General features: G+C 42.1%; 1 protein-coding gene across 1 annotated transcript in view; it reads left to right on the top strand.

The window, feature by feature from the left end:
* Positions 1-21,643, top strand: part of LOC138601843 (astrotactin-2-like) — a 329,634-nt gene that overhangs the window by 165,279 nt on the left and 142,712 nt on the right. Inside the window, exon 8 of the mRNA XM_069673098.1 lies at positions 1,126-1,293. Within this exon, the coding sequence (XP_069529199.1) occupies positions 1,126-1,293 (168 nt within the window). The remainder of the gene's footprint in view (positions 1-1,125; positions 1,294-21,643) is intronic.

Here is a 21,643-nt window from a genome sequence, read left to right as displayed (position 1 = left end):
CACAGAGTAGGAGGCGTGCCTCAAACACTGATCTCTGCCCCTCGGCAGGCTTCGGAGAGCTGGCCAATCAGAAGAAAGCGGGCTTGTAGGGGCGGGGTTTCTTAAAGGGACGGAGCTGACTGAGTCGTTTCAGGGAGAGGCTGTATGAGGGCCTGCACAGAGCACCAGAGTGAGAAAAATATTTTTTTTCGAACTGTAAATTATGCAAATCTGCTCCACAGGAATCACAGGGTGAAATATGAAGCTTGAAATTAGCATAATACCCCCCCTTTAAACATAGGAGTGTTATTTTTCAAAACTGTGTGGATGAGGCTGTCCTGGTGCAAAACTTCCCTTTCAAATTGGAAACTGAAGCAGCTGGTATCTTCACGTGTGTAGGAGTGTGTTGTATTGTGGTTTTGGAACACCTAAAATGGGAAGAAAGCTGAAAACAAAAACAAAAAATGGTGGTGTTGCATATTGTGAGTATAAATCAAAGTTTGTTTTCTCTTGGTTGTATATTTTACCGCAGGGCATCGGCCTTGTAACTTTTCCTGTGACTCAGATTTTCTATCTGCATTAATCCTGAGCCTGGAGACCTCCATCACCGGCTTTCACGTCACAATTTCTCATTAAGCCCTTGCCTAATTTTTAAAATATATACTTACCGCAAACACTTCCTCAAATTGACCCTCCACAGCCAGCACTAAACACAGAATAAAGCTGTTTCAGACTCATTGTTTTCACCAGAGAGCCCAAGCACAATCTCCCCTCAGCTCCCTCTGGAAGTAAAAGTCATTGGCATCAATTAGGGATAATCTTGTTCAGCGATCAGAGTTTAACGATTGGCCTGGGAGCAGTAAAAAAGGAAGGTAAGTCAGCGTCAATGAGCATAGCATTTACTGATTGACTTGTGAAACTCTTTTAGCCCCTCTACTGCAATTACCAAGGAAATCTCATCAATACGCACATTATAGGTCTTAATTTTCTCATTTAAATTCAGCCTGGTCAGGATGGGAATAGAAATTACAGTGAAAACAAAAGAATGAGCTACTTTCCGATTGGGTTTGCATTAAAGCCGGGACGAGAGCGTTAAAAATACCAACAATCAAGCCACATAATTCTCTCTCGTCTTTTCTTTTTCAGGAAGCAGTTTTGTGGTGAGCATGGGCAGCTTCCTGGATGTTTCCAATTGGCTGAACCCGGCCAAGTTAACCCTCTACTATCAGACGAACTCGTCCACGCAGTGGGTCCAGGACTACTGCGGCCAGAGGGCCACCGAGCCCTGCGAGCAGATCTGTGATCAGGATACAGGTCAGTCACATATATACAGACGTACTTGCACACACTTGGGACAATTTCCTGAAGACATCATATTTACTTTGAACACAAACACTTTACAATATTGTCCAATAACTGGTGTTCGATTCAGCAGCAGGAAAAGGAACACGTGTAACACTATAGTTCGGTCTCAAAGTGACACCTTCATAACTACCATGACTGATTAACCCAGCGCCTGCTACTTCTATTTGAGTCACAGCGGAATGAGATGATACATTAAATAGGTCATAAAATCTCCGTATATCATTAACACCTTGTCAGCCATACGTAAGAATTACACGGGTACATTAATAGAGGATGACCTGCTTCCGTTTGCAAAAAGCCAGCGATTTATAATCAGTCTTTAAAATTTTAAATCATAACATTCAGTCAACTTGAAATTCTTGGTTTGAAATGCAATTTAAAGACACATTTGATTAAAATTACGTCTCTTTTATGTTGTGATAATTGCAAGGACTGCAGTATGTTTCAGTGTTTCCCATCAGAATGAAAGTCCTCGGTGCAGGCTGACGCAACTTCTTTATACACATTTAATATAATAGAACTATAGGGATGTAATAGTAACACAATACTGTGGTGTGAATAATAATGTGATTATTTTTATGAAGAAATCCCAGCCTTGCAACTCAATGATAGCTTCCTCCTGATCCTGCCTCCGTATCATACGACTAAATGAGGACGCAAAGACAATTTCCTAAATCTAATAAAACAATAGGATTCATGACTGAGTGTGAATTGTCGCTTATCATCTGAAAAGCAGAGACTTTAGCCACTCTTTTAATGAATAAACTACTTAATTAGGTTTAGTGATAGCCATTGCCAGAGCCGCTTGTCCAGTCAAATGGCAGCGACGTAACAAAAGAGGAATGTGGTGGATAAGTTGCACGATGGCATGGACAGCACAAAGTCGTATAAACGAGAGTAAACAAAAAAGGGAGAGGGCCCAGATGCAGACGATCAAGAATAAGTTGAACAAGCAAAGAGACAAAAGGCAAAAGGCTTACTGCAACAAACAGCAACAGGTGAAACACAAGGGGGGCCGCGAAGAGACTGGGATCAGGGCTGATGGAAGTGGACAAAAGGTTTCACGAAGGTCCGACAGAAGTTGGCGAAGTTTCACAAAGACAGACGAAGGGCAAACTGGCACAGAAACAGGGAAGACTAAATACACTGGGGAGGTGAGGGAAATCAGGCACAGGTGAGAGAATCAAGGAGCAGGTGAAAACAGTAAGGGAGGGGCACGTAATCAAACAAGCAGGAAATCACGCAAAGGCAGGAAGTAGAACATCACAGGAGACAAAGTGACAAAGTAAAACAGGAAATGAGATACAGAATTAAACAGGAATAAAAGCTGTGTCCCAATTCAGGGTCGAAGGGCGTTTCTGAAGGCCCATTGCGTCACAGCGGCACATCGAAGGCTCCTTCGGATGCAACCTGCAAATGCGTACTCCTTGTCCTAGCAGCCTAGCGGCCCAACGTATCCAGGGATTTGTTGCGTGCCAATTCAAACAAGATGGCGCCGGGGAATACACTTACCGTAAAATCCGGAATATAAGTCGCACCGGAATATAAGACGCAGTCTGTTTTTGGGGGGTACCCCAGAGGGAAAAAGGTTTTCTATAGCTATTTATTAATAAAAACATGTATACAAGTTATTTCAACACAATTTCAATGTATTTTCATTTAAAACACATTCAAAACACACACAAATTACAGCCTACCATTGTTTTCACCATGTCGAGTTTGCAATCCTGCTAGCTACCGGTGCTGTAGCTAGTGCTAGCTGGCTGCCTACGGTACCGTTGATTGTTGTGAGGGTGGCGGCTGCAATGGTGATCATGATGGTGATGGAGCAAATTATCAAGTCACACAGAGGAAAACACAAAACAGCACTGTGGCATATTGTAAATATGAGACGTAGCGGCTTGGACTTGGAAACAGTTTTAATTCAGAGATCACCACTGCAGACGTCACCACTTAACAACCGGATAGCGCATGTTAAAAAAACAAAAGGGGCCCTTGAAAGAAATGATTTTGACGTAAGTTGTGTTAGCTTGTTAGCCAGCTAGCTACCTGTTGCTAGGCAAAAGAAGCAGCATGTGGTGATGCAAGTGTAAGACGCAAACAGGAAATCCTTCGTAGACCAGAGCGTCTTATTTAAGTTCGGCATTAGTGTTCTACACGGGCTACTTGTGACTCATTCTCCGTAGATTGCATCCTTGGAAGGATACAGCCCCTGAATTGAGACACAGCTTAACTCATGACAGTATTATTATCACTGTTACTATCACAGAAAAACAGCATATGGCAAGGAAGCAGGGACTATATTTTATTATTCTAAGAAAAAAAAGTAAATTTTGCAATTTTTTTTAGGGTTGTTTTGTTTTGTTTAAGATGTTTCTTCTTGTTGAGAAAAAGATACACACACATTAAGTAGCCACGCCGAGCTTTTGTACGGAGGAGGATGTCGTCTTTTTTCTCCAGTTGCTGAGGAAATGCAACAATCCTCCGTAGCTGGAGTGAAAGCTTAGTGCACCAAGCTAGTAAACAAGACTGTTAAAGTGAAAGCAGTCGGCCCCCACTTCCAGGTAAATAATCAAATCCTCCTCTGCTGCATGTACTCCGACATCTCGTACGATTTTGCGCCTATTTGTTCTGACGTTAAGAGTACGCCAACACAAGCGGAGTGCGCGGCGTGCTGATATTTATCTTCCCCTGAGTGGAGTGACTCTCCTGTGTATTCCGCGCCAAACTAGATAAAGTCTAAGCTCATTAGAATGGATTACATCTGTAATGTATGTGAAATTTATGTCACCCCGGTCAAGGGCATGTTGAGGGCTGATGCATAATGTATTAAAGCTGCACACTTAACTCAGTCAGTACACATAAAGATGCCAAAGATGCAGTTGGCACATTTGCGTTGGTGGATTTTGAATATGTGCAAACACATATGCATAAATCAGTCACTTCGCGTTTGTATATTTGTAGATCAGTGATTCAATTCCGGGGCTGCTTACGCATCCGGACCTCGATACACTCCCCATTCACTCATTATTAGTACCTCTGTCTCCACATCTCCCCTTGTCTGCCTCCATTTATTCCCCTCCCCACTCTCACCATCCAGCAGAAACGTTATTTGATACATAATTGCCCTCAAGTATGTTGTATCTCCTCAGGGCAGCCTCATCCATCCCGCAGCACAAATTAAAGGTGTTCTTCAAAAGAGCGTTCTATTTCCATCACCGTCCTCTAGCCTGCATCGTAGCACCCGCACAATAGCACTCAGCAGTGATACACACACACTAACAGGCAGCCCGCCTCAAATGAACTCTTCATCCAACCAAATTTATTGCAGTTTCAACAATAGGCCGAGCGCTGGTTGTGGATTCAAAGGGTAAATCACATAGTGGAAGAAAGGCGCAGCCGCGCCGCTCTCTGCGGATTGAGATTTCCGACCTTGCTGCGTTACGAGCCACAACAATAAACAATGTTAAAGTGGTAGTTTAACCTTTTGAAAAGAGAAAATAATTGCTTTGGAAAATGTGGTTTAAAAGGGAGAAGTGAAGAAAAGCTTTCAAAGTCATACATTCATGCATACCGAGGCTGTTACATTCATGACAGGTGCTTTTCAGTGTAACTGCCTTGTGGAATAATAATACAGTAATAATTTGAATAGTATCTGTCATACAAAGCAGGCAGCCCACAATGCCACGTGCAACATGGAATGAACATGAAAAGGATAGAGTACCATCATAATTAAAAAATTAAAATTAAAACATGGGTTTGAGTTAAACACAAAGATGGAGGACCCAGGACCCAGATGCAGACAAAGACAGATTTATTGTAACAATTTAATTAATGTAACAGTGATATTTCAAATGTCCAACTAAAGGTCCAACTTAAAATCCAACCAAAGCAGGCGAGGACACAAAGAAAACTCCAAACTAGACGCAGGGAGCAGAAGGTTTGAAGAAGACGAACTGGCAAGGAAGGGAAGGAACACAGACGCTAAATACACATGGAGTTAATCAGACACAGGTGACACTAACGAGACACAGGTGAAAACAATAAGGGCGGGGAAAACACAGCAAGGCCCCAATCTCCAACCTAAAGCCTAAGCATTGAACCCACACAGACTTTAATGACGTCAGCGTGCAGTGCGCGAGTCGGTGAGGGTTTGAGAACTGTATAAAAAACAGTGAATGGGACACACTATCATGATACGTTGCCTGGAAACAAAATAATTAGAAAAAAAACTGAGCTCAAGTATGTGATTGTGTGTCTTGCATTACAGTGTTGAGATATTTTAGCAGACTATCAGAAGTCAGAAAGCCGTTGTTGTTAAAATATTAAACTGAAAACGTAAACATCTCTAAAATCGTTCTTTAAATAGCCACAAAAGTGATGAACTACATGTTGATATTTAGCCGACAGATAAACGTATTTGCGGTTCTTCCGTCCATGCTCCTTGTTTACATTTATTTTATTTTTGAATACGACTTAAATATACAAACATTTGTTTACATTTAGTGTTGGGCTTGACAATCACGTTTGTATACGTCACCCAGTTAGCTTTGAACTCTGGGTGACCACCAAAGGAAAGTCGGCAGATATGCGGACTCACGGAAAGTCCGGCGTTAAAGAGTCCGCATCAGAGACCTCGCGCACTTGGTGATTTGACAGTGGGACAGCACATACACACACACATCCGGGAACGCGCCTTAAAGTCCATGAGTCCGTGACTGTGGAGATTTGATTTGGCCAAAGGCAGGAAATGAAGCCACACGGAAGGGAAGAGTGACAAGATGAAGCCGGAAATGACAACCGACCAACCAAATTCAAACATGACAAGAAAACATAAAAGAAAATGGAAAATTGTTAAAACTGGTATAAAAATAAAGATTAAGAAAATTAAACTTATTGTGTGATTATATTTCACTGTAAATTGAAATAAACCATACTAACGTTGCCATGACGGCTGTCTTATTATTAAACTAAAAACCTGCTTTAATTTAATGCACATTAAATACTGCGTAGCAACAACATCTGAGCTTCATTGTGCAACCCTTTAGCTGTAGGACAAAGCTTAACCTTGACCTAGTGCAGTTTAGTGTGTTAGCATACTAGCATTAGCGATGTAGCAGTAAACATAAAACACAGTTGAGGCCTCAGAGAATGTCTTTATTTCAGGTTTCTGGACATCAACCAAAGATCTGACCTGACGATGGCACAACATGAAGAGTGAATCAGCGTGTTAGCATGTTAATGTTAGCATATTACAGCAGTGTGAAAGGCTTTAGCCTTTTGTCATTCTTCTGTTCTTACATTTAAATGTGAATCAGGCTTTTTTATGATCCTCCGTGCTGCTGTGATATCGTCTCTGTGTCGTGTAAACGTCTCTGCTGCTGCAAAGATAAACACACCTCAGCTTCTCCATGTGTAAAATCAAGTGAAACACAGTATTTTAATAGTACTGCAGCAGTGCAAAGCTTGGTTTAAAAAAACCTGTGTGAAAACAGTGCGGGTTAAAGGATAAAACTACGCGACGAGTTTCAGGCTTCCTTTTATTCATTCATCAAACTGGCTGATCTGATTTCTGTCGTTTCATACATTTGGGGCGCAAATTCCCAAACTCTGTGTAAAGTCAAGTGTACCTCTTGAAACAGTCAACACATTTGCTTGTGAAAGCTTATGTGCACACAGTAATAATCGCCCTGTGTCCTCCTGGTTTCATCCACTGCATGGAATATCATCCCCCCAAACTTGTAGAGAGGAAGAGTTGTTTGGGTGGTTGGAGGTTTAAAAATGAATTAGTTTTGCATAATCAACCAAATCCTTGGATTTACAAAGCCCACTGAGGAGAGGCTGAACAAAAACAAGCGCGATAATAAACAAAACATGACAATAACAAAAGATTACAGATACAAAGTTGAAGATGCGGCTACTGAAATAATACAAATGAAATATACAAATACAGCCTCATATTAACCTCATCCGCCGAGGTGTTGGGGTTGCTGCGACACTTCAGCCCTGTTGCTTCCAATTCATATGACATTTGGGTCGTTCTATTCTAAGCGTGCCTAGAACATGCTTTTGTTGTGTTTCTTTGAGTCACAAGTAGCTACGGTCTCGCCAAGTTATCTCACAGCATCGCTATTCATTCATCCGCCCTGCTTCAATGTCACATTCTTCAACAGTCATTGTTGACTATACCGTTCATTGTGCTTGGATAATCAGGCAGGCCTTCCTGTCTTCAACTTCCCCTCCTGCCTCAATAACTTATATGGAGGTTAGTGGATGAATGGCATGATGTAACTGTTTCTGTTGCCTGTTGGCTGCATGATGTTCCTGAATATTACTTGGTTTTCAGCAAATGTCCTTTTAATACACAAAAAAAAGATTGAAAATACAATACAAGCATAAATATCATATATTAGCTATTTTCTTAAAGCTCCTGTGAGGAGTTTTGAGCCTGCAGTGCCCAGTTAGTGACGCATCTTCCATTAGCCAGCAGTGGTTGGTCTGCCAGAGAGGTTAGGCGGAGCTAAGCGGCTGCTTTTCCGGTCTCTGCAAGTGCTGCGAGTAAACAGTAATCTACTATGGCTGAACAAACAAAGAAAAGATCGATGACTACAGATACAACTTCAAAAATAAGTGGAAAATCCAAAGAAAAAGAAACAAATTCGACGCCCGGAAGTACCGTTTATCGCCATAGGTGTCGCCAAAGAGAAAGAAACTGAGAGCTTCGAGATTACCTCTTTAATCCCTGTAACCACTGCCAGAGCGTAAGTGTCAGACTTTGCACTCCCAAATCAGCCTTTTTCTGTATTTTCCACAGCAAAGATTCACAGTCAGTGAGACGTTAAAAACAAGTCTTACACATGTGCAGGGCGAGATCAGCAAAGAGAAAAGAGGTACCACTCTGCCCACAACAATCAACACAAATTGAAAGTTCCTCGTATGAGCTTTACAGAATGATTAATTTGACACAAATTGAATATTGAATTATTGGATTTAATATTTGTTCCATTTAAAAATACTCCGTTACACTCACAATTCGAGCTGTGTCCATAGCAAATTGGCTAATTAAAATATGAGCTAAGCTAGCTGTTATTCCTCACAATAAATTAAACATTTCAACTAATGGCAAAGTGAGAAAAGGTAAACGGAACCGCATAAATCAGCACAGCGCTTGACTGCCTCGTCACTGTCAGAGTCTGTTGCCATTCACCGTCTTTAAACACCGCCGTATCCTGTACTGTGCTGCCGTTTTCATCTCTTTTCTTTTTTCCTCCCTCTGTCGACAGACAAAATCTCAGATTTACCGGACCTCTTTATGCGGATTGATATGTTTACAGTTTCTCCTCCAGAGTCTGTGATTAGAGCCACATCCCTAGCAACGGTAGTTAACACAGCCGTGTGATAACTTTACATAACGACACCACGACTTTATAACAGGCTGTGAGAGAGTATGAAACCTTCTTACCAATAATGTAGCCATGGTTTTGTGATGATTCAAGTTAACCCTCATTGAGTTATTACAATCGGAGCCATTCCATCCTATCTCATATAGCAATCCACTAAGGAGGATATATTATTGCATTATACTCCCGCCAGCACCTTTCCATCCATCATCATAACTAACCTCGTAAAGACCCGTGAACCTCCTTAGCTGCTTTTGTTTTCCCCATTTGAAATTATGTCTCCCTGGCTCCTCCAACCCCACATAATTGGAAGTGAAACTGCTGGAGTGTTAACATATAGCCCTGCTTCATCCCTCTATTCATGACATACAATACCTGCATGTACACACACACACGCGCGTACACGCCTACGATTGTGGCGAATTTGCCCAAGGTCTTTCAACAGAATGGCTTCTCTTGGAAATGTTATAACAGGCGTAAATTTGCATCAGGACAACAATAATTCTTTTCAGTCCTCATACTGTGAACCTTGAAATGCGAAAATCACCCGCGCGGCCGCAGCCAGATACTAGAAATCATTATGATGGAACACATCATTTGCACCATGAGGTTGTTGATACAGGTGGGGGGAGCGGGGAGAAATGATTTGTGGTCTCAAGTGATTGCCACTTGAACTGCTGTACGGGTTTCAGCTTCTTATTTTAGAACAGAAGGATGCTTCGAGCGAGAGGGCGAAGGAAAGAGGAGGTGACATACTAGTGACGAACAGTATCGGCCATCTAATATTGGTGTTTATACTGGATAGTAGTATCCCTATTTGCGGTATCGGGTTGTGTGTGTGTGCAGAAACCTGGCTGGAATGCCACAGAGAGAGAATCTGGGCAGTTATAATTGGCCATTTCCAATCACAGCAGATTAGCTTTAAATGAGGCCTAAAACATGTTCCAATCAGTCAGTCATAGCTTTTGGCACCACTGATTCGGCTCTATTCACGGCAGCCTGAATTGGAAGTCGCATTGAAAACCTTCGCCCAATGTACAGCCCTGTATTTGTATGTTGAAACTACTCATACCACAGATACTAAAACTGCATAAATGATATTTTTTAACTCCTTTTTTTCTATAATTTGCTTTTAATTCTCTATTTATTAAAGGACTTCAGTTAAGGCCACCATTGCTTTCTGCAGTTGCGCAAATTTCCAAAGAGGAATAACAGCAGAGGAGGTTGGATCGTTAATATGCAACGAGACACCACAACTGATCTAGTGTTGAAATTAACTAGTCCATATTCATAGTTCATGATTTAAAATTATGAACTAAGCTCACAGTCCCAAAAATGTAGAGGCCCCCGAGCTACTCTTTCTCAGTAGTAGTCATGATTTCTTGTAATCGTCACTCGTAGATATTTCCCAAGACTGGCCGGATGCTTCAACTCGATGTGTCGTTTCAAATTCGTTGCGGACGTCCGGACTTGTTTTTAAGACTTGGCGGGCACAATTCCCGTAAAAATGTGAGATTTTTCCGTTGGAATCTGTGCTGACTTGTTTAAATGTTTATGAGAATGCACCCGGTTGGGGGCTCTGTTTAGCTCAGTCGGTAGAGCATGCGCCCCATGTACAGAGGCTACAGTACTTGTCGCACTGATCGCAGGTTCGACTCCAGGTCTGCTGATCATTTGGTGCATGTCATCCCCCACTCTCTACTCCCAACATTTCCTGTCTATCTTCAGCTGTCCTATTAATAAAGCCAAAGGCCAAAAAAATAATCTCAAAAAAAAAAAAGAAAAAAGATGGCACCCGGATGCAGGCCACGTGCCAAACACAGTGCTCGGCAACTCTCGGTTCCTCTCGAAAGGTGAGAGGTCGTCCACTGTCTCCAGAGTGAGCTACTCTCAGGTTCTTGTTCGTGAGTTGCACATTGATTGGTTTAGTTCGCCATTCATCAAAAGTATGAGCTTGTTCGATGAACTCACTCTTTTAGAGGCTCAACACTGCATCAGAAAAAAAAGTCGGGGTGGAACGACCTGATTGAACTAGAGAACCATGTATCCATGTTCCCTGGCTTCTATGCCCCAAGGATCCAATGTTCCTCAGCTCCTCTTAATTGTACACATTAAGGAGGCCTTTAATAGGGTTTGTTCTCAGCAATGGTTTTCCCCCTTAGGTCAAATGTTCACTCTCTCTTCCTTGGCTTGGTATGGTAGAATCACGCACCTACAGCTTAAAGCCAAGGGATGTTATAGTCCTTGAAACGCATGCCCTTCAACTTGAGGGACTTTAAAAATGTATATCTCCCCAGTTACCCGACAGGTTTGAACTTTCTAGCTGCAGTGAAAGATCCATCCAGCTTGAGACGCGAAGGTCGCATTAACACGTTTAATGTTCTTGACCGTAGGACTCCAAGGCTTACACTGTATATGAAAAAGATGTTTTTATTCTTATATTTTGAGATGTTTGGGATGTTAGGGTCAAAAACACCAAGCACCGGTGCCTCTCAGGACCAATCCTCTCTACACTGTTCACAAATGAGTTCACATGAAATCCACCCTGAGGACTATATCTCTACAGATGACACAGCCATCCAGGGCTTCATGCACAAACACAGCGGTTCATTGGTTCACCACTCTGAAAAAAAAAGATATTTGTGAACTGCTGTGACACTAATCATCGCGTGTTGAATGTGAAGAAGATTGAGAAGATGGTGTTTGACCCAGGGCGGTTGACGATCCAAGGCCGGCGGTTATTCACAATTAAATCCATCACCTACGGCTACTCTTATTGGTGCCTCAGGGTCCTAATTGACAATACGCCAAGCTGGAGGAGCCATGGTAGAAGTTTGTAGTCTGGAATGCAACAGTGGGCTTATTTTTCCCACAGACTGAGGGTCTTTGGAGTTGAGCAAGAGTTCATGGTAATATTTTTCAGTCTTGGAGAGTAAACATCCTTGACTTGTCTGTAAAAATACTTCTTGCTTGTCTGAGACTGCTATGAGGTACGTGGGTTACAAAATACACATTGGACCCCTCCAAACAATCTATGCGTATTCTATTATCAGGCAGGCACAGGAAATAGTGTCTGCTTCAACATCCTCCACCTTCCAGTGGGAGATTCAGGGTCCCCCAGAGCAGGAAGAACCGCTATAAAACATTCTTTCCTGCCTGTGTCCATTAAGATTCTCAACACTAACAGGTACTGTGGGATGCTGGCCATGGGGGTTGTAATGAAATGTAGGATGTTGGCCATGGGGGTTTTGCAATAAATCGCTATTGTCAGAGAGTACGTACGTGTATGTGCAAACTGTTTCATAGAAGCTGAGATCTTGATGTTTTTCTTGTGCGATGCAGGATGTGTGATTTTATCGTCTGTGGCGCTGCAGAACCAGAAGAAATTTCCCTCGGGGTGCATTAAAGTATATCTTACCTTATCCTAGAAATATAGGGATGAACTCGGACTTAGACATTTGAGAAAATGGGATTGTCCCAGTGATTTTCAAGACATCGGCTCCACCCTGCCTGCCCCATGTGCTGGTTGTAGCAAAGGAAAGTGCAACCCAACAAACAAGATTCAACCTGAAATAAAGAGCCCCCCCTATGGACGCTGATTAAAGATTAAAGCTCCCTGGATTGTATCTTTCCCTGAACCACCTTGAAACTCTCAGTGAGTACATAGCAAGGTTATAGAAACAAATAGAAAATAGCTACCCATCTACCAAGAAATATCCACCCACATATTTGCCGATAGGATTAAATATGGGATGGGATAAGGCTCAAACTCTGCTCAGAGTAGGCATTAGAGGGTCATTTCCCTTTTTAGATGGTTCCCATGAGTGCAAGCAACCTCCTCCTTTGAGCTCCAGCTGCTTTGTTACACCAATATCCTGATTCACACCCACCTCCCTAAAAATCCTTCCCTCAACCTAGCTCCTGATTACTTGGGTAAATTAGTTTGGAATAAATAATTAGGCTGCTCGGTTTTTACAGAAATACAGTTATTGGTGTAATTAAAAGTGATTTTTACACACTGCTTACATGGCTTAATTAAAAAGGAGAACAGGCCCATAAATTACTCATTTTAATTGAAAAAAATCTAATTTTTCCACATACAAATTTACACAACATATGTTGTTTATACACCGATCAGCCATAACATTACGACCACCTGCTAAATATTTTATAGGTCCCTCTTTTGCCGCCAAAACGGCCCTGACCCGTCGAGGCATAGACTCCACTAGGCCTCTGAAGGTGTGCTGAGGTATCTGGCACCAAGACGTTAGCAGCAGATCCTTTCAGTCCTGAAAGTTGCGAGGTGGGGCCTCCATGGATCGGACTTGTTTGCCCAGCACATCCAACAGATGCTCGATTGGATTGAGATCTGGGAAATTCGGAGGCCAAGTCAACACCTTGAACTCGTTGTCGTGTTCCTCAGGGCGCGTTATCCTGCTGAAAGAGGCCACTGCCATTAGGGAATACCGTTTCCATGAAGGTTGTCACAGTTTAGGTTTTAAACAAAAAGGGAGAGGACCCAGATGCAGACTGATATAAGATGATCTTTATTTAAATGAGAAGGCAGAAGGCAAAACAAAAGGCTTACTGATTTGAGGAGTCCAAGGGGGGCAGGCAAACAAAATCCAATAGCAAAAAGGTCCAACAAATAATCCAAATAAATCTGAAGGTGAAAAACCACTGAAGACTGAAGGAACAACGAAGAAAATCCACACAGGGAACACTGAGATCACTGAGAACAAGCTAACACTCTGATGGTTGCACATGAACAGACGACAACGAACTAGCACAGGGACCTGGGAAGACAAAGACTAAATACACTGGGGAAAGGAGACAGGCACAGGTGAGACAATCAAGGGAGCAGGTCTAACAGGAGGGAAAACACAGGAAGTAAAACAAGACAAACATGGGGCAAGAACTAAAAATTAAAACAGGAGACTCTAAAAACCAAACTCAAGACTGTGATGGTAGAACTCCAGGAGAATCTCGAAACAATGAAACACAAATTAATAATTACATAACTAAACAAGACCAAATCGAGACGACAAGAACACAGAATACATTAGATACAGAACTAAGCATTAGAACTCATGACAAAGGTAAGTGGTACGTGCCAAAGTAACGTCCACATGACTGGCAGGACCAAAGCTTTCCCAGCAGAACTGCCCAAAGCATCACACAGCCTCCGCTATCCATCGAAAGGAAAGTCAAAGATGCTGTGTGTGCAAGCATCAGATGACAATTACATTCTCATATATGTTGACTGAGACTCTCCTGCAGACAAGAACACAGTTATAGAAGATCAAAGTCAAGCAAAGAGTTGGAATGTAACCTAACAAAAATGTAGACTCACTTAAATATGTGATTGCAACAAATGAGTCAGTTTTGCGAAATTCATCGAGATGTTAATCACAGACTCCAACTCACAGACAGCAATCTACAAGCAGAGCTCATTATCAGTCTGCTAAGCTGGAGATGTAATGATTAGAAACATGGAGCAGTCCAGTGTTACAGACCTCAGGATCTAACAACATGAGAGCTGTAGAAAGCAGTTAGCAGATGTTAATAAATCCAGAAAGTAGGCCAGGCTAAGCACAAAGCGAAGGCCTGAAACGAGCTTTAGCTCACAGCATTCAAAGTCTTTGCTGGGGCTTCCAAACCAAACAGCATTAAATCATCACGCCGTTGAATGTTTTTAGTGCTACCCCAAGCAAACTTTGTACCTGATAGGACATCAAATATTCATGACGATGAAAGGAAGAATTGGAAGTGTTCGCGCCTGCCTGTGTTTCTATGTGCAGAAACTTTAATGTTCAGTCGCATATGTATATGTATGTAGGCCAATCAGAATCAAGTTTATTGGGGGGGTGGGGTGGGGACCTTCTTCTCTGTACTTTTTTCAGGGTCAGCCCTACACACGGGTCTGTATGTGACTGACTGAGTAACTGACTGACGGTACTTTCAGAGGCGTACAGAGAGAGAGTTAAGATATCCCGGCTCATGGAGCATTTTGGACCTCCACTGACGCGACTCTCTCTCTATACGGCTCTGGATACTTTGTTTGAGGAGTAGGCGAGGCTGCTCCTCCGCTGCTCGTCCACTGTCCTCACCTACGTCCGCAGCGCGCACCTGCTTTCAAACACACTTACCTCCTTGTAAGACACTGCCCACAAAAGCACACATTGACCTGATGCGGTCAGACACATACTAGGTTTTGACCTAGTCTTGTTATAATACAAACATGCCTTTTTTCCATTTGGATTGGAGGCTGGAGGAGAATTACTTTGTAAAACTTTACAATAATGCTAGAGTTCAGTTCCTGAGCCACTCGGTTACCATGTTTTAAGGTTTTTAACCTATTGAAATGCCTTGCACATGTCGTCATGGGAACAATCATTTAAAGCACAGCATTCCATACCCATAACTAGCAACTGGCACGACATTGGCCAATTTTAAGAATGGCTTTCCTTCAACATGTACCACAATCAAGTCTAAGATAATTTATATTAACTACTACTGGGCATTCCATTTAAGCTAACCAACGCTGGTCTCTCAGTTGGGTTTTTGACCAGCCACTCAGTTGTTCAATCCAAGCTGAACCATAAGCACATTTTTTGGAGTTCAGGGATTTCAAAGTCTCCTAATGCACCAAATTTCCTGAGTGCTGTTTGTCCCTTGGGCGATCTTGGTTTCTGCCCTTGGTTTCTTTAACCTGGATTACCTCCCGAAATGTCGAAGCTGTTACCTTCTCCGTCCTGCTTGGTAGCCACTTAGGTGCTGCACTTTGGCATCTTGTTGCCTCATCAATCTTTTCAAACCAACCACGTCATAGGGAGCGATTACAGATGCAACCGCTCTTCGTTTGGTGGCACATTTGTACACTCCATTGGCTTTAACTGGTAGCCATTTAGTGGAAAGTGGATGCTGATGCGAGAGGAAGCTGCAGCCTGTAGTGGTACAGGTGCGTGTTCCATTCTGCAGACTGAGCATGGTTTAACTCTAACAGTGTAAGAAGTACCCAGCAGTGCTCTCTGCTAACAGTGACAAACAATCTGACATGATGCACTTGCTGACTCCCGACCACATCGTCTCCTTTTTCATGCTTGACTTCGGTGTACCTGCCTGTGTTGTTGCTGTACTTATATCACAGCCATTACTGATCTGCTGCATACGTTCTCTCAGCACTCTGGCCTCTGATTGGCTTCCATTACCCCTGATAGAAAACATTCAATTTGCTCCCTCAGTGTGCCTCAAACACATCAGATTTATCAAGGCAGTGTGAGGTGATAAGAATAGTTACAAAGCACCGTTCGTTGGTGAGATTTGTCTCAGATTAGAAAGAACAGAGAAGAAAACAAAATATTGTGATGCTGATATAAAATACTTTTTAATTACGTATGGAGATCCAGAAATAGGAAGTATGCATAATTAATGCCAATGGAGTCTTTTAATGATCTCTTAAGATGATGTATAAATAGAAACGGCGGATTGCACAAACAAAGCTTGCGAGGAAAGATTGGACAATGAGCCACCACCATCAGTGACCGCTTCAATCTCATAACACAGCAGATGGATGGCACCGATATGACCGATGTCTCCAGGATCCAGCGTCATACCTCGAGCCAAATGCGCGCTGTAAATGTAAAACGAGTGCGGTTGCCATAGAGCATCAGCAGCTCGTTCAAGTTCAAGTTTAATGACACAATCACAACTCCCCACGCCCGTCCTCGTCCTTGTGATGTTTTCACTGCTGGCTTTATCTTTTAAAGAAGCTCTTTTTTTTATTATGTTATTCAGCTTGAACTCCTCCTCCCTGCTCATACATTGTGTGGTACACTCACCTTTTTGTTTGCTGTCATTGAGCTTTCTAAAGAATCTGAAATTATGCCTGCACTTTATCTGAACCTCGTCTTTAGAGACGGAGAAACTGCGACACATAACTTCCAGTTGAATATTGTAATCAACTGCACGTATCTCTTCCTGTTAATTGCCTAATCCTCCCTTAAATGCATTTGCATGAACAAAGAGATGCATTTCACAGATTACTTGCAAGGTGCGTCTGAGATTAAAAGACAGACTGTGCTTCCGGGCTGGTGCCGACTTAGTGAACGTCTCCCTCTGCAGCCTGCAGGCCTGCACGCATATGGTTGACAATATTGTGTACTTATGTATAAGCTATTTATCTAAATCAATTATCCACACAAAATCCGATTGTAAATTACTCCTTTCTGCCATTGAATACATTTGCCAGTCTTTGTGTTTTTAATTACATTATGTGGACGGTCTTTACTTCTAAATGTAGCCTGGGAACCAGACGAATCTGCGAGCTTATGTCTTGTTTGTGCTGGCAGATACATTTGGTCCCCCCCTCCTGTTCAGACTGATTCACATTTTCCACTTTTTCTAAACTTCCATCTGTCAAAGTGACTGATTGTAGAGAGGAGTACTATGAAGGCTTCATATGTAGGATGTTCTGAATCTGCCAATGTGTAGGTTAAGTCCAGATGGTAACTGTTGGCTACTTAATCATGGCATGCACAACGTCCTTGCATTATGTTAAACTAGAAGAGTCTCTTAGAATTTGGAGAAAGCTACCTAGCTTACAAGGTTACATGACGAGAGTTTGTTGCCCTGATTGCTTGTAGCATCAAGGCACCGAGTTGCTAATGATTTAGCCACGGGTGTAGATGGTTTAGCTTTGACCCCTCGCTCCTCTCCAGCACTATCCTATCATCCAAATATGGTCACTTCTGGCTCCAGGAAACCAACATGGCGGAAACACAAGGCTTCATATACAAAGTCAAGAAGCTAATGGGTGATTTGAAAGTGACTAAGTCCACTGTTCAGCCATTTTTACATTGCCAGGTCAAGGCTGGCCTGTTAACGTCTTGTCTTTAATGTAAAACGCACAGAGGCGGAATGATTGGGGGAAATCTTTCTGCCTCCGAGCCGGCATCAGAGGTAGTAACAGAGGCGTAACAGAGGTGAAATGGCATCAGTCTAAACTGCGTTTATGTGAAGCTCACGCTGTTTGCGTCATGCCTCTTTTGCTCGAGTAACGCCGGAAACAATACATAAAAACACACACTGGGGGCAGCTTTACATCGCCGTTGCTTGGTTCAATTTGACAGCGGCGTAACGGCGGAGCTTCGTTATGGCGCTGTTGTGCAATCGCACGGTAGAAAGGGCTTATGTTTTGGCACCATTGACAACACTTTATTTGAAATCGATAATGAACTGAGAGGTCCAAGACTAAATCAAAGTTGAAAATCGGTCTTGCTTTTGCCAACCTATTCTTAAAGAGCAATCTATCTAAAAATAGCATTTGGTTATTAATGTTAGCGTGTTTACCTTGAACACCAAAAATAGTTGCACTGACCTTTTGGCTTTGACTGCAGGAGCCGAGTGCCTCTGAATGAATGCGTTTCCAGCATCCTTTCCTTTACTAAGCAAGTATCAACAGAGAGTTTTGTTTCATGCTGTTATATTAGAATCTGCTTCCTCCCATTCTGAACACTTTCAAGGTAAAAATGCAAATCTTGTATTTACATTAGAATCATTTATCACTCGTGCATGCTCAATTATTTACTGGAATATATACAGTATAATCTATATTCATTAAAAGGAGCTCAGACAGAGTCTTGCTGCAGAATACTAATTTTGTTTCGGTTAAGCTGTAACCTTTATTTGTGTTGTTCTTGATACTTTTTTGTATTAACTGGAGACACATCATATAATGTAATTTATAATACAAGTTAATCTAAGCTGTGGTCATCTTATTCCGCTGTATGATATGATGGCACAGGCTTAGACAGGAAACTGTAAGCCAGTTACATGTCCAAGTACGAACAGGTGTTTGGGGAATGAAATGGATTACGCGACAGAATGCAAGTGTTGCATTCAGTGTCACTGCCAGATTCCAGCTCTGCTGTGCTGGCAGTTAATTCAACAAAGACACACTGCTCATTTCTTTTTTGATTAGCATTTTATGTGATATATTTGGGATCAAAATTAGAATGTTGGCCTCGTCGTATAATATGATTCTCCTTGAACCAGGCTCAATCTGAATGTTACAGTTGTCAGCAGCAGGAGCTATCTTGTCAGTGGTGTTCCTGAATGCAGCCTGCTCTCGTCCCCGCTCTCCAATTAATCAGAGGTGCAGCCAGGCATTGTAACCAGCAAATCACAGTTTGCTATGTTAATATTTCCTATTGCATATGTAAGGGAAAAAAAATCTCAATTTAGTGCACTATTGTTAGCTTAGCCGCTAACGGACTACTAATGAAAACGCCACCTCCTGCCTCTGACAGTCCAAAAGGGGGAAAAGCAGCCAAAGTAAAGGTTATTTAAATTTCCTCTCTACTTCTCCAGGATGTAGCAGTGAACATGTGATCTAACTGCACATGTGCAAGATGGATTTTATTAAGCAGTGCCTGTGGCAGTAAGGGGGAATTAAATATAACTAGGTTAAGTGTGTATGTGAAGAGTAGCAGTGGGGGAAAGAGGTGTGTGTATGTGTGTTTGCAGCATGAAAAGGATACATGTTTGTGTGCCTGGGAGCATGAAAACAAAGCAGACTGTCATCCTGAGAAAAATGGCACATCAGTCATTTCACTTGTGCCTCAAAAACAGTATATGTTCATGTTGGATTGACAAAGTCCTCTTGGAGAAGTAGGAATTGTACATCTGGAGAGGAAGAAGTTCAGATTGGGTGAATGTACGGTGGCCCTGAGAGCTCGACGCACAGCTACTTAAGAAAACAAAAGCAAATACACAAAACACTAGCAAATTAAGAATCTTACGATCTAGGCGCCGGTTTGGCTCAGCAGTTAATCCGCCACAATAAACAGAGGCTAGAGTCCTCGATGCGGCGGCCACGGGTTCAACTAGTATTTGTACAGTTTTGAGACCAGATGACTGTAATATAGTTAAAGATATTCCAGCCCTTCACCAACAATTTCAATATAAACAATGTTGCTCGACTGTTTCTTCTTTGCCACTTTGGCTTTCTGGTTGTGGGTAGATGTTTGATGTGTTGGTAACCTGTAGATAAAAATAAAATCGAGCATATTTTACCATCGTTATGGAGAGGGTGAATTTCATGATCATGACGTCACTTTCTGTGGCGCACGTTCTAAGTAAAACTGTGTAAAAATTCAAAATGATAAGCTACAGTCACGACTGTGTAGCAACCGCAATAACAAATAAAGACACACACAGGTGCGGTGGAAGTAGTCTGGCAGCAAAATGTTGTTTACTGTTGGCCAACACCACAGCAGGCTACACACTAGCATGCTAGCGCTCTAAGTTAGCATGCCTGAACTAGCATCCCTGTCGGCGTGGCCGCCTCATGGTCCATATTTTTGGTTTCCTTTGTTGCACTACAGTTGAACTTACTATTGTGTGAAGCGTTGTATTTATTCTGCCAGTCGCCTCACCTCGCTTTGCAGGTGTTTATTTTCGCAAACAATGACGATAGAAGTCCCTTTTCTTAATGCAGTAGCATCTCTACCCCAAGCTATATTTTCCTATAACTCTAACTCCCTGTTAACCTTAATGCTGTAGGGTCAGGAAATACTATTATTTTTCAATCACTGATGTGTAACATCTTCGGAAGGTACTGACGAACAATTTCGTTGTGCTTATAAATGCAATTTGGGGGCCTTTATGAAACAAACTGAGTCATGTCTCGGCTCACAAATACTATCTACTCATTTTATACTAAAGTATAAAAATGCATTCTCATCTTGGACTCAATTATTATCATGCAATTGCTATGCTCTTCATTGAGCTTATATTTGAAATAGCTATTTCAATGTCTTTACTTTAATCCACATGTTAAATCGAAGAGCTTTTGCTTTTCATTTCCGAGGGGAACCTGAAGTAGCCACAAGCAACATCATTTTATGTCTGTTACTTCGCTGCATCAGTCCATGAGTGAGTCGTATTGGCTTTAAACTCAGCCAGTAAAATATTTAAACACTAGGTGATAAAATGTGAATGCTGTTGCCTGGGTGACCATTACACATTTTTCAGTGTTATACCTCCATGTGGGTCAACAGGAAGCGGTCCTTGGCTTTTATTTTTGGAGCGCTGCTAATAGAAAAGACGGCGAGGTTGTCAATGACTTAAGATTACATAAATGCTTCAAATGCAGATGCAGTGTATTCTGAATATTTTATCCACCATACCTGACACTATAAAGCAGTGCTGCCTTTAGGAAACCGATATAATTGGCCCAAATGCATATTCATTGGTGTGTTCAGGGTTATTTGAGGAGCAGGACAGGAACAGTATCGGAAAGTGAATATTGATTGTACACATTGTGTTTATAATTCTGCTAACTTGCATATTTTTAGATTTTCTTCACTGGAAAAAGAAAATGATGAGGATTATATTCCACAAGTAATTCACATTATATCCATTTATTTGTACATTGTTGAAAGAAGGGCTGTGGGATCTTGGAAAAAACTGACATTAACAATCATACTTTTTATTATTTGTGACTTTAAGTCTTTTTCCTTCTACCCAGTGACCCTATACCCCAAAACACCCTCTCTACCCTAAACTAAGAGAGAGCCCAGGTGGAGAGCCATATGACATACCATTTGTAACACTGTTTAAATGCAAATTTAATCAGCGTGATCAGCCCGGTGATGGCCTTTTGGAAACAAAAGCTCACCATCTCCTCCCTCCTGTTGGCACACACAACCTAACACCGTGTGTGCGCTGCAGGTGTAGCTGCAAAAAGTCAACAATCCACAGCACGTCCACTCCTTTAAAAGTCCATATATGTGGCCACAGCGTTAACCAGCACCGGAACGAGGTGCTGCTGAAACCGGGCATACGCGCACTTAAGCCACCTCGCGTAACTGAACGTTTGCAGCACGCATGTTAAC

Source organism: Semicossyphus pulcher, unplaced genomic scaffold (genome assembly GCF_022749685.1).
Source record: "Semicossyphus pulcher isolate SPU_LCO1_2020_fin unplaced genomic scaffold, fSemPul1.0.p SCAF_22, whole genome shotgun sequence".
NCBI lineage: Eukaryota > Metazoa > Chordata > Actinopteri > Labriformes > Labridae > Semicossyphus > Semicossyphus pulcher.
This window is presented reverse-complemented; position numbering and strand designations above follow the sequence as displayed.